General features: G+C 51.9%; 1 protein-coding gene across 10 annotated transcripts in view; it reads left to right on the forward strand.

Annotated features, from left to right (window-relative positions):
- Positions 1 to 12256, forward strand: part of MSI2 (musashi RNA binding protein 2) — a 431644-nt gene that overhangs the window by 394391 nt on the left and 24997 nt on the right. For 4 of the 10 annotated variants that reach the window (XM_021672785.2, XM_021672786.2, XM_021672788.2 and 1 more), the window contains exons 11-12: positions 3355 to 3378; positions 4800 to 4862. In XM_021672785.2, the coding sequence (XP_021528460.1) occupies positions 3355 to 3378; positions 4800 to 4862 (87 nt within the window). Of the gene's footprint in view, positions 1 to 3354; positions 3379 to 4799; positions 4863 to 8384; positions 8435 to 12256 lie in introns of all 10 variants that reach the window. The other 6 variants (XM_021672790.2, XM_021672787.2, XM_064367587.1 and 3 more) reach the window with 3 other exon arrangements.

Here is a 12256-nt window from a genome sequence, read left to right on the forward strand (position 1 = left end):
CCATGTTGGCCAGGCTGGTCTTGAACTCTTGACCTCAAGTTATCTGCCCACCTTGGCCTCCCAAAGTGCTGGGATTACAGGCGTGAGCCACCGAGACCGGCCTAGCGCTCACTAGTTTAAGCTTTCTCACTGCCAAGCATTCATCTAAGCACTTTGCATATATTAATCCTGCACTAAAATGGTCATCTCCTTTACAGCTAAGGACATCAAGGCAAAGAGCATAAGCACCATGCCCAAAGTCACACAGCTAGTAAGTGGCTGAATCAGAAATTGAACCCAGACAGGCCCCCAGCCCATGTGCTCTGCTGTTTGCCGTGCTGCCCTGCCTCAGGAGGAGGAGCCTGCCTTCACACACTGGCCAGGGAAGCTATACTGAGGAGGGACCCCCCCCCAGTCACATTTCCAGCAGTGGAGGGAGTGATCATTTCCCACTCTGGGTAGTGGGGTGCTGGGCAGTTGTGGGCAGCCGTGGGCACCCATGGACCCAGGAGCTCTGCCACAGCTTTGCTTGGCCCGAGGCCCTATGAAGAAGCCTTAAGCCCTGCCAGACCACCTGCCTGATTCCCTGCAGTCTTCCCCCAGCACCCTCTGCTTAGGCAGTCCCCTCCTTGACAACCCAGCTCCTGGTTTGCCAAGGAAGTAGCCTGCCCGGGTGACCCCTGCATCCTCAGGGCCTGGGGAGAAATGCTGAAGAGAGCCACAGCCACTCTGCCCAGCTTCTCTCCCCTCACTTCCCAGCCCTCCCAGGTCCAGCCCGGAGGGTCCTTCCCACCTGGGGCCTCCTGGTCCTCAGGCCCCTCCTGTGTCCTGTGAAGGGCCTGTCCTGGAGACAGCCTATGCCCTCTGTCACCACAGCATTAGGCTCAGGCCACCAGGATGCTGCTTTGGCCTCTGGCAGCCCCAGCTGTGGTGGCCCCATTTCACCGAACACATGCACAACACACATACACTCAACACACCCATCCACATACACCCATCACACGTACACAGTACATACACTCAACACACACACAACACCCCCCATACAGACACTCAACACACACATCCACATACACCCATCACACATACACAATACATACACTCAACACACACACAACACCCCCATACATACCTACACTTAACACACACAACACCCCCATACATACATACACTCAACACACATCCACATACACCCATCACATGTACACAGTACATACACTCAACACACAACACCCTCATACATATATACATACACACACACATCCACATACACAGTACATACACTCAACACACAACACCCCCATACATACATACACTCAACATACACATCCACATACACCCATCACATGTACACAGTACATACACTCAACACACAACACCCCATACATACATACACTCAACACACACATCCACATACACCCATCACATGTACACAGTACATACACTCAACACACACACAACACCCCCATACATACATACACTCAACACACACATCCACATACACCCATCACATGTACACAGTACATACACTCAACACACACACAACACCCCCATACATACATACACTCAACACACACATCCACTTACCCCCAACAATGTATACAATACATACACTCGCACACACACCCAATACATATATACACTCGATACACACATCCACACACACCTATCACATATATACAACACATACACATGCACTCAACACACACCCAACACATGTACACAATACATACACTCAACACACACAACACCCCCATACATACATACATTCAACACACACATCCACATACCCCCAACACATGTACACAATCCATACACTCACACAACACACCCAACACATACATACACCCAACACACATATCCACTACACCTGACACATATACACAACACATAACACACATGTACTCAACACATATCCATACACCCAACACATGTACTCAACACACTCAACACACACATCCAATACATACATACGTTCAACATACATATCCACATATGCCCAACATGTACACAGTACACACACTCAACACACATACAACACACACACCCAGCACATACACACACCCAGCACATACACTCAACACATCCACTACACCTAACACACATACACTCAATACACATACACTCAACACACATCCACATACACCCAACACATGTACCCAATACATGCACTCAACACACATATCCAGTACATACATACACTCAACACACACATCCATATCCACATCCAACACATATATACCCAACAAACACACATTACACACATACACACCCCACACTTAACACATACCCAACACACATGGACTTAACACACATGCACACACACACCTTGTATCTGTGCTTGCCCATCTCCCACAAGCCCAGCCACCAAGAAGAGACCTGGCCCTGGGACTCCGTATCAGGAGCCTGTCTGCCAGGTCCTATGGAGAATGTATTTTGGGGGTGAAGAGTGACTGTTGAGGCTGGATGGCCTAATAGAGTGGAGGGGGATGGGGATGAGCAGGGGAAGGGGGCCAGGAGGCCTGCTGTGCAGGGTGCTGGTGCAAGCTCCGTCCCCTCCCCACTAGGAGGCTCCTAAGGGGCTAGGCCAGGTGTTGGCATGGCCCTGGCATTTCATTAGGAGGGCAGAGAGGCAGTGGGGGTGGCGGCTACGGAGCTGCTGCCTGTGCCGTGTGAGGGGCAGCCCAGGTAGCCCTGCTCCTTCAGCCCCTCTTCTCACCTGTCACTCCGGCTTACCCTCCCTCTCCAGGGTGGAGATGAAATTCCAGCCCTCAGCAGCATCTGATGTTCCACCTCCAGCAGGAGCCTTTATCTGAGATTAAGGATAATGGATTTCCTTTCTTGGATAAGTTTTTCTTTCTTCCTCTTTCAGACTTTTTGTCCAAAATAGACCTTTTGTTAACAAGTCTTTTTATTGACTACACTCCCCTCCCCAACTCTGTTCCTCCTTCCCCCTCCCCGCAGCCTTTCCTCCATGCTTCCGAGGACACCTTCCATTGTAAGTGCATGGTAAGGAGTGCCAAGGAATGATCAGCGTCCTCTCCCTCCAGTGCCCCCTGGGCCTTGCTCTAACAGCAGCAGAAGCCTGGGTGTCCTGGGGGTTGGAACAGACAGAAATAACTTGACTTCTTATTTTTCTTCAGCAATATCTGCCAGGACCCTCATCTTCAGAAATCTAGATCCTGCCTGGAAGACATGGGGAGAGGACTTGGTTGGGGGTCCCTTCCTCGGTCTGCCTCTGGGTTCCTTGCTGCCTTCTGGGGAAGGGAGGGCCTCCAGTCACCATGCGTGGTCTTCATGGGAGCTGGGAGACCTGCAGCCAGGGACAACCGTACATTCATTTCACCTGGATCTTTCTTTTTCCCCCTTCAACAGCCCTATTACCATATTTAAATGCAAGTATGTCTCTTTTCATTGACATTTTAAGTAGCTTAGCCTGACCTTTTTAGAATAGCTTGTTCCGCCTTGAACTTCTTTCCCTTCAGTAGTACCGTGTAGCTAGGACAATAGTCTTAGAGTTTAGTGGGCTTCTAGTTTGCTGTGTTGGGGAGCTGTCTCCGCTTTCCTCCCTCCTCTGCTCCCTGCCCTCGACGGTGCATGTCTTCCTCTTGTCCTGTAGAAGTTCCTTGTTTAAAAGGCTCAGTGGCTCAAGTTGAGCAGCCCTGTTTGGGGCTGTTGATTGAGTTTGCGGCTGGCTTCTGGCACATCATTTAAAACCACAGTCATTGGAAATGGGTCTTGGGGTCAGGCCTCCCAGCATCTGCCTGGATGGCAGAGGGTGTTTGTCTTTATATGTAGGGGAGTCTATCTGTGCGTGTCCCAGCGCTAGGCTGTGCGTGCACGTGCTGGTGGCTGAGAGAAGCCCAGGGGAGGGGACTTGGCAGACTTCATCTGGATTCCGCAGCTACACGAGGCCACCCTGGCCTCCTGGCTGTTATTCCCGTTGCTGGGACAGCCTTGCTACCCAGTGCGTTTTTAGATAGCATAAGCCTTGATCAAGAAGGACTCCAGGGACCCTCAGGAGACCCTCCAGTGCCAGGTTCATCTGGGCCATGGGGCTCAGACCAAAAAGCCACATCTAAATTCACACAGCAGCTTCAGGAGGTTGAAACACAGGGATCAAATAAAGCCATAGGGCTCACCCCACATAGACCCCTGCAGCCCCGCACTCTCTCCCCCATCTGGCTCCATGTTTATGCGTATATGCGACTGGGACCCCCAAATGCTTCACCCTTGGGTCTGGGGCTGTGATGCTGCTGACGTGATGTTTTGATAAAAGGCTGGAGTTTAAAAGGCCACGCTGACCTTCGGAGCCTTCAGAGGACAGCTGGAATTAAGCCAGCTCCCGGCCAAGGTGCCTGCTCTGTCGAGAGGCTGTCCCAAGTGGCTCCTGCCTGTGGCACAGGGCTGACCACTCTGCCAGGATCTCTGTGAGGAGCAGCAAGCCAGCCCAGCCACGCTCGGTTCTGCTCAGGACAACTCCAGGGAGCCACCGTGTGTCACTGCAGGGTCGACAGGGAGCTCAAGCCCGCTTCTCAAGAAAAAAATCCTCCTACAATTATTGAATTATTGTTGTGGGCCTTCTAGATCCAGCTTCTGGGGTGACAAATGGGTGAGAATCAAACACACCTAAAGATGCTGTGCCTTCCGGAAGCCTGACAGCCACTACTCTGTGTCCCTCTAAAAAGCTGCCCCGTGAAAATCCCTTCCCACTCGTGTCTTTGTGTGGAGGGCAGGGGTTGTGTGGCCCGGGACCTAGGTCTGTGCCTGGCCCTTCCAAGGATTCCTCCTTGACGCAGACTCCTCTCTCTCCTGGCCAGGCTTCCCGGCAGCGGCTTATGGACCAGTGGCAGCAGCAGCGGTGGCGGCGGCCAGAGGATCAGGTAGGAAGGTGTATGGGACAGGCGACTCCCAGGCATGCCCCCAGTGTGCAGGGGGAGGTCAAGGCCCTGTCGGATCTGTGTGGCTGCATCTGTCCAACACCACTCTCACCACAGCCCCGGGGAGGGGGTGGACAGGGAGGCGTGGGCAAGGCCCGGCCACCCAGGGCACTTGTAGTGGGATCAGTCACAGTCATGGGACTGCAAACCAAAGGCGGATTATTATTCTCTCCTTGAAAAAAAAAAAAACAAACCTGAGTTTCTTTTTGACTTTGACTGTCCCATCACCTGACGACTGGCTTTGGGTACCTGTGGTCATTTCCCTCCTTGGCTTTTGCTAATTCAACAGCCTCCTTCCCTTGGGTCCCTGAGCCAGCTAGAGAAGTGCTAGGCTGTCCCCTGGGCCCCTGCTGCACTGGCAGGTGGGCTTGCTGTTCTGACTGAACCCCCAGAACCCCTGAAAGTAGCCATGGGGCCAGCCCTGGGCCTCCGTGAATGAAGCTGCTGTTTCTGGAGCCCCTGTGCCTCCCAGACTCTTCTTCGCCAGACGCCTCGGCTCCCGCTGCCAAGGGAATTGGGCTTTCTGTCCCACGAGGTTGCCCCAGCCCTTCAGTCTCCAAAGCCAACCTTTCAGAGGTCTGGAACCCCTCAAGTTGACATGGGAACACTTTTCCAGCATTATCATGGGGTCAGGCCAGAGCTGAGACATGTCCGGGATGCCCAGGGTCCCTTTAGTCCCTCTCCCCAAAGCGCTGTCTGCCTTCCCAGGTGAGCAGGGCTTCTGCCGTGCCCTGGGCTCCCTTCCCACCCCTGCTCCTCCCTGAACAGAGTGCTCACGGTTTGCAGCTGTCTCCCCCCACACCCCACGGACAGGGCTCTGGAGCACCCAGGGAAGTGCCTAGTTTGATGTAACAGGGCTCTGAGGAGGGTGGGGCCAGGCAGGGTTGGGGGCTGGTGAGGGTACCAGGAAATAGAGCATTAAAAGCCCAGGGGGCAAATGCCAAAAACCCACACCCTGGGTGATGAGAAACTGGCACAGTGAGGCCCATTAGAAAACGTCAGTAAAAATCCGTTCCATGCAAACTGGCACTGCCTCGAGCTACAAAGGATCCACTCCCCCGCATCATCCATTGGGGTTTTGTTTGGAGGGAACTAGGGAGTTCTCAGGGGCTGCCGAGGGGCAGTTTGCCAGAGAGCTGGCAAGTGGGCAGACTGGCAGGCAGGTCCAGAGAGCTGGGCCCCGTTCCTGAGCTTCTGCTCACCACAGCCAGTGTCCACAGGCCCCACCTGCCCTCTGGCCAGTGTCCCTTGGTCCCCCCAGCCCCGGTCCCTGGGGGCGGCATGCGCAGCTGCCTCCTGTCTCCCTGTGCCATTTGGTTTTTTACCTTGAGCACTTTTTGGTGTCATTGTAAACAAGCCTCGGTCCTACCTGTGCCTGGGGTTGGGGGAAAGATGAAAAGAAAACGCCTGAGATTTTTGATGTTGTTGGTTGTTTTCTCCGTTCAGTTTCTTTCTTTTTATAACTTGGATTATGAAACTAAACTTTAACCCGAAATTAACCCTGCCTCTCTCCCCACCCCACCCGTTCTCCTTGACTTCATGGCAAGTTTAAAGGGCAGCATGGGGTTCTTTGTGAATCTGAGAGCCGTCTCCCATGGGCTGTGCCCCCTTCTGCCACCCCCACCCTCTCATGGACTCCCAGGGCCAGGCGGAGTCCCACCCACCCTCTAACTCCTAACCCCCAGGGTCATTTCCAGCCACACTTTTTTTTTTTTTCAGGATCAGTGGTGTTTGATTTGTAGCCATTTCCATTGGGAGCAAAGTCTCTCCCAGCCCATTCTAGGTCAGCCATGCTCATCGCTGCACTGTTAGTGAACTGTATTCAGGAGCGGGCTCCCAGACCACCTGCCCACACCAGCCTGGGTTAACGCAGGAGTAAATCCTCAACTCCGAGGTGCCCGCCCCGTCCTCAAGGTGCAGGGTCAACCTAGAAGCTACAGGGCAACCCTGTAGTGCTGCCGGGCGGGGGGTGTCAAGGGCTTGGGATGTGCCCCAGGACAATGGCTAGACTGTATCCACCATAATGAGGGCACTGCCTGGGCAGGAAGACACCCGCCTGTGTATAACCAGGCGACCCTAGTTCCTCAGCCCCACTTTGGACCTGGAACAGGGTTACAAGTTTGGGAAAGGAAGCTCTCTGCCATTCTTTCTTTGACCACATTTTGCCAGTAAGGGGACTGTCACCTCACTCCCTCTAGAAAATGATCGAGAAGGCAAGCCTGGTGGGATGGCCAATTATTTACCTGCCAGTGGCCTCTCGGTGGCAAAAGCTCTTTGCTCTGAATTTCGAGGGACCACTCAGACTCACTTGGGTGTGTATATCAGCGTAGGCCACGAAGGGCTTGCTGAGGGTCGATAGCCTAGTTTCACCTTCTCCAGCTCCTGAAGCCCTGCCTGACCTACCCCAGCTCCTCCCCAGGGAACAAGGACGCTCCTGCAGCCTCAACTACTGGAGGTCGGCACGAACTCAACTGCATTCCCTTATAGGGAGATGCAGGGACACATTCAGGAAGAGTCTGTTGAGTACCTACCTTGAACTTGGTACTGTGCTAAACCTGGCAGGTGACTCCAAACAGCGGGAAACGTGGCCTCTGCTCCCCAGGGGCTCTCGGGCTTCGTTTAGGGATCAGGCATCATCCTATGGAGGGTCCTGTTTTTGTCTTTGATTTTTGTCTAGCCCCACCATTTGAGGTATTTTTTTTCCTTCCATTATGACTTATGGGGGGAGCTTCCTGAGTTCGAGAAGCACTTGCTGAGGGCCGTGGGGTGGGAGGCAGCTTCGTTTTTGCTCAGGGTGGCAACTTGGATCCGTCAAGGCTATGGTGTCAGGGTAGGAGGTCCGGGGGGGGGCCTTGAGCTCTGTGCCCACCTCAGCCAACCCTCTGGGCCAGCCTGCCCACCTGTTCCTAATTCCCCCAGGACCTGAGGTGAGCAGGGCTCAGGGGACCCCACCAGGTGAGGTCCCTGCCGACTCCTAGATAACTTCACTATCAGTGGTCACTTTTCTTTTACCTTCACCTGGTAGTTTGAAATGTCATCTTTTCTTGTGCTCAGTCGAGAGTTTGTTTGTTTATTTTGATCGTATTCATTCAGTTCCAATGGCCCCATCATGTCCCACCCAAACCTAAATTCAGTTTGGCAAAAGCCTCCCCCAACAGGTGAGGGAGTGGTTCGGATATTCAGGGCATTTTAGTTTGGGGTGATATTATAGGTGGGTCCGTGTATCAATCTTAGAGCTTCTGAGCCCCTGGTACCACCCCGTCCCACCTCTCCCCACCCACCCGGCCCCAGCCAGGACCCCTTACTGTACTTTATACTTGCCAGCTTTATTCCAATCTAGTAACATGAGCTCCTGATGGTGGTGGTGAGTGTGAGCAGTCATGTTTCTGTTGTCTTTTCTCTTGCTTGGTTGGGGCTGCGGTGAGAGTGTCTCTGAGGCATACTTTCCCGCCTCTCTTACGCTAGGATCTGCACACCTCCTCTCAAACACTCTTCTGAGCACGCTCAGCGGGAAGGTTTGTCCACACCTATTAATCCTCTCTCAGTGTCCAGCTTCCTGTTAGTACCAGCTGGTTTGCATGTTTTTGCTTGTTCAGATGAAACAGTTCAAGAAACAAACTCATATCCAACTCTCCAGAAATGTCTTTTTTTGTACACTTTCGTTTTGATTTTTTTTTATTAGTTACAACTCCAAAACACCTGTTGTCCAGTAAAACATTTCACACCTCTCCTGCCTGTTCTTAGATTGTATGTATCTGTGGGACTGAACTAAATGCATGCACTGTGGTAGATGTTCTGGTAGCCGTAGCTGTAGCTGTAGTACATGCATTGTTGAGTTGATATTACAGGGTCTTTGACGGCTCAGCACAGCACAGCCGTCTGAAGGATAGTGCGGGGACCAGGAAGAGAAGGGGTTCCATATTTTCAATGTTTCCAAGGGGCTTGGATCCATGTTCTCACCATCAGCCACCACCACCTCCCCTCACACTCCCCGCTCCCCCAGTCCAGAACTGGGTCACCACCCTCAGCTCTAGCCTTCCCCACTGAGATGTCTGTTGATGCCATCCAGTTGTAGTGCAAAAATGGAACCAGGATTGGAAGGACTCTGAAAGGTCTTCCTTGTTCTTGTCTTTCTTGTACTCTTCTTGAGCAGAGCAGATCTTGTCTTGTTTCTTAAGGCCCACCAGCACCACTCCTCCGAGCCCTCTACTCCTTGAGTCCTTTGGCAGGTCACAGCCAGCCCTTCAGGGATACAGGTCGAGGTGGCAGTCCTGTCCATATGGATTACTCCTTGGGGTGGAGAGGACATGAGGCATGGTAAGGAAGGGATTGAGATCTTGAGATCCTTGGTCTGCAGACAGGGAATGCACTTGGTCCTAGTGAATCATTGCCATTTGTTCTTAGGGTTGGTGAAGGTTAAGAAGGATGAGAATGGTGACATTCTTAGTAGGGAGGTGACTGGCATAGTTTCATGGGGTCAGGAAAGGAGGTGGGCTTGGAACATCCAAAGAGGAGCCACTCCCAGTTTCCTCCAGCTCCCCAGGATGGCTTCCTAGAGGGGAAAGGAGCAGTCCTGCAGCCTGTGTCCTAAGCACAGGCCAGTCATCTTTGGACACACCATCCAAAGTCCCTTGACAAGCCATAAGGGAGTGCCAGAGGTCTCAGAGATTTTGGAGGTGTCCCTAATCTTTACATGTTGATGCCAAGTGAGGTAGTGTCTGCCTCCTAGAACCTGCTTTTTAAGTCAGGGTGTGGTGACTCTGCCCAGTGCTGCAAGAGCATTGAAGGGACACGGGTGGGATCTGAACCTTCAGGGTACACGTTATCTACTGTGGGAGGCAGAAGCCCAAAAAAAGTCAGAGAGTTCATAAAGTCCCCTGTGAGAATGCATAGAGATAGAGCACAATGGTAGCGCTGTGGAAAGAATGTACGCTGCTGTGGAAATTGGTGGCAGAATTGGAATGAACAAGGATTGAATGTGAGCGAGGCAAGTCTGCCACCAAACAGGATGCAGGCGCCAAGGCCCAGGAAGATAAATCTGGAAGGAGCTGCTCTTCTAGCTTGGCCCACATGGGGGTGTGGGTGGGGGAGCTGCAGAGGGAGATGGCTGGAACTGTCAAGCTTCAGGGCTGCTGAAGCTGCAAATTGGCCCGAGGCTGGGGAGTAAGAGAAAAGAGGGTAGGGGCAGAAGGCAGGGAGAACAGAAAATCCCCTCCCACTGCCCTAAATCCCAGGTCTGGTTCTGCTAGGAAAATGGCTTTGCTGCCCTGTGGCTGGAAATCCTAAGAGCTCTAGTTCCAGTTGGTAAAATGAGCAAAGTAAAATGCAAGTCAGGGGATGGAATAAATAGTTTAACTTGAACCAGAAAAGAACATGCCCTGAAGAGGAGAATAGATCTCAAGAAGAAGGCATGCCCATCCCAATCCCCCTTCAAGATGTTTTCTGTGTCCCCACTGCAAGCCTTTGCCTTATATGTGTTAGGGGCTGAGGGACATGAAAGAAAGTGTCCCACATACACTCTTCTTGCCGGAGGGATCCTGGAGCTATTTGGGTCAGTTGCAGCATAAGCTTAAGAGTTCCCGGGTATTACTTTCAACAGGCATTTATTAAGGATTTGTTTTGTGCCAAGCACCAAGGAATATAAAGGCAAATACCACTTCTAGCCTTTGATGGTCTGAGACTCTAATCCTGTCCTCTGAAAGTCCATGTTTCCCACAATGCACTGTTTCTGGCCTGCGACTGACCACTGACTGTCAGCTTCATTTAAAAAAGCAAAGTGGATGAATGTGTGCCTTTATTTCTGAAGATGACTTTCCTGCGCTTCCATGGGCACGATCTGATGGGGGCCGGAGGGAAGGATGCAGTGCCCCCATCTCTGCTTTCTCACCCAGCCTCCCTGTGCTAGCAGCAAGCATCTTCTGGAGGCTGTGACCCCAAGATGCTCCATCTGTGGGTAAGATCATGGGAACACCCTTGTGCTAAGATAAAGCCACATCTGTGGCCATGGAATAGAGTCAGTAGTGGCCCAGGGGGAGAACAAATCTCTGACCCACTAGGGCCAGCCACCACAACCAGCCAGACTTACCCAAAGGATCTCTCAGTCCACTGCCGTGTGTTCGGGGGATGGACCCTTTGTTTCCCAGTCTGTCATTAAAATGTTCATTTCTGAGAGAGCCAGGACTTTCACCATAAAGAGTCCAGCATTGGATTTCAGTAACCTCAGTGAATTTATAATAATGTGCAGAGCTGCCCGCTGCTGACCTCAGCTTCATTCATTTTCCAAGGGCTTTCAGACCAACCCTGTTGAGGATAAAATACATCAGCTCTAATCAATAATTTTGTAATAGAAATACTGTGCACTTGATAAATCAACTCTAGTGCAATTAGTGACTAGCCTTGAAGTCCGGACTTAAGTATAAGTTAATCCTAAAGTGAATGGAGTGGGGGAATGTTAATGGTCTTTTAAATCAGTGGAATTATTTTCACTGGTTGACGCATCTCTGCCTGCCCCCTGAGCTGGCTGGTTGTTGCTCTTGTGCCAGGAGCTCAGGCCCAGCTGTCTGGAGCAGGGGTGGAAAGTGTGGTGGTGCCCTCGGTAGCTCCATAAGGGCGTGTAGAGCACAACAGAGACGAGTCTAGAGACCCGCTCCTTGCACCCTGAGCTGAGTGGGGGCAGTGCAGGGTCTAGGAAGCCCGTAAAGCTGGTCAACCTGCAGATTGGTGAGAACCATCCAAGGAGCACGTGCCCGGGTGTATCATTCATGGTTGCTCGTATGTTGCAGAGCTTTTGTTTTTTTGTTTGGTTGGTTGGTTGGTGGCTGTTGTGCTTTTGAGACGGACTCTCACTTATTGCCCCGGCTGGAGTGAAGTATAGTCTTGAACTCCTGAGCTCAAGTGAACCTCCTTCCTCAGCCTCCCAGGTAGTTGGAACTATAGGTTCATACCACCATGTCTGGCTTTCCCCCCGCCTTTGGTAGAGACAGGGTCTCACTATGTTGCTCAGGCTGGTCTCAAACTCCTGACCTGAAATGATCCTCCCACCTTGACCTCCCAAAGCACTGGAATTACAGGTGTGAGCCACTGTGCCTGGCCTCTGCAGAGCTTCGACTTTCAGATATACACTGTGATATATATTACCACAGCTACCCTTTGAGACAGCCAGGAAGGCAGAAGTTTTTGGCCTGGTTTTACAAGTATGTTTTTGTTTTGTTTTTATGAGAAAGGCTGGGCTACAGAATGGCTGTGTGACCTATTTAAAGTCATACACCTCGTTACCTGGGGAGCAAGACTTTGGTCAAAGGTGAAGAACCTGGACTTGAACCCATGTCTTTGGTCTT

The sequence above is a fragment of the Aotus nancymaae genome, unplaced genomic scaffold (assembly GCF_030222135.1).
Source record: "Aotus nancymaae isolate 86718 unplaced genomic scaffold, 86718_ANA_hifiasm-v0.15.2.pri h1tg000072l, whole genome shotgun sequence".
Taxonomy (NCBI): domain Eukaryota; kingdom Metazoa; phylum Chordata; class Mammalia; order Primates; family Aotidae; genus Aotus; species Aotus nancymaae.